Source organism: Sinocyclocheilus grahami, unplaced genomic scaffold (genome assembly GCF_001515645.1).
Source record: "Sinocyclocheilus grahami isolate Dianchi unplaced genomic scaffold, SAMN03320097.WGS_v1.1 scaffold877.1, whole genome shotgun sequence".
In the NCBI taxonomy this organism is placed as follows: Eukaryota; Metazoa; Chordata; class Actinopteri; order Cypriniformes; family Cyprinidae; genus Sinocyclocheilus; species Sinocyclocheilus grahami.
In genome coordinates this window covers 294,114-295,254 of record NW_015506056.1, presented here as the reverse complement: position 1 = coordinate 295,254, position 1,141 = coordinate 294,114, and the positions used below count along the sequence as shown (strand labels likewise).

Here is a 1,141-nt window from a genome sequence, read left to right as displayed (position 1 = left end):
AATGCTTAAGGCCATGAAGAAAGAACCAGAAGATCGGCCTCAGGGCTCTAAGAGCCCGCACAACGGGTGAGTGTTTGACAGGCTTGACTTTCATCAAGTACTTGTGTTTTGTTTACTTAAACCCACTAATTAAGAATCTTCTTTGTCCTTTCTTTAGACTCAGGAAAGATAGTAAGTTAGGTCACAACAGTAGAAGTGCGAGTCGTTCCCGGTCCAGATCGCGCTCTCCCAGACGACAGTAAGTACCACTTGCAGTACACCGCTCTATACTCAATGATGTTGGTGTCTATACTCAACCGTTTTTTCTTTTTAGTTACAATAACCGGCGCAGTCACTCAGGCACCTACAGCTCTCGCTCCCGGAGCCGCTCTCACAGCCGCAGCCCATCTCCACGACGACACGCCAACCACGGCCCTCCATCTCCCCTCCTGCCACACTTGAAGTCAAAGCAGCGCTCAGACGACCTGCACCAGCACAGCAGACACGGCCACAAGAGGAAACGCTCACGCAGCCGCTCTCGTTCCACCAGTAAGCCCCGTGAGCGGGACAGAGAGCGGGACCGGGATCGAGGTTCCTCGGACTTAGCGAAGAAGCACAAGCACGAGCGTAGCAGCGGAGGCCATCACCGCGACCGGCGGGAACGCTCGCGCTCATACGAACGCTCTCATAAAAGCAAACACCACAGCAGCAGCCATTCAAGCCACAGTCGTCACAGACGCTGAGTATTTTCCTGTTGCGTGACGTCTGTGTGACTGCGAGTGAGTTTGTGTTTGATTAAAGTGGTCAGTGTTGACCTAGTTGTCTGTTTAAATTCTTTTTTGATTTCTCTTGTGTTATTTTGGTGGTTTAGTTTTAAATGTTGAAAGGATATGAAATTACATATTTACAGTGTAAAGATGGGTTCAGTGTTGATGTAATATGGGAAATGCTTTGATTTATAAAAGCAACCTTTTTCAGAAGGTGGGAAAATCACTTGTTACATAGAAAAATTGAAAATGTTTTCAGGAAAGACACCGATACTTTGCACAGCTATAGAAATTAATTACAAACAAAAAAAAAAAGATGCTCTACTGGCAGAAGAAAATTGGTTTCTCTGAAAATAGATCATATTTTTTTACAACTGGATGCAGACTTTTTTTTT

General features: G+C 45.7%; 1 protein-coding gene across 1 annotated transcript in view; it reads left to right on the top strand.

The window, feature by feature from the left end:
* LOC107563513 (cyclin-L1-like) overlaps positions 1-1,035 on the top strand; it is a 13,007-nt gene extending 11,972 nt beyond the window's left edge. Inside the window, exons 9-11 of the mRNA XM_016248406.1 lie at positions 6-66; positions 158-238; positions 314-1,035. Coding sequence (XP_016103892.1) covers positions 6-66; positions 158-238; positions 314-722 — 551 coding nt within the window. The 3' untranslated portion in view covers positions 723-1,035. The remainder of the gene's footprint in view (positions 1-5; positions 67-157; positions 239-313) is intronic.
* Positions 1,036-1,141: the final 106 nt, after the last annotated feature.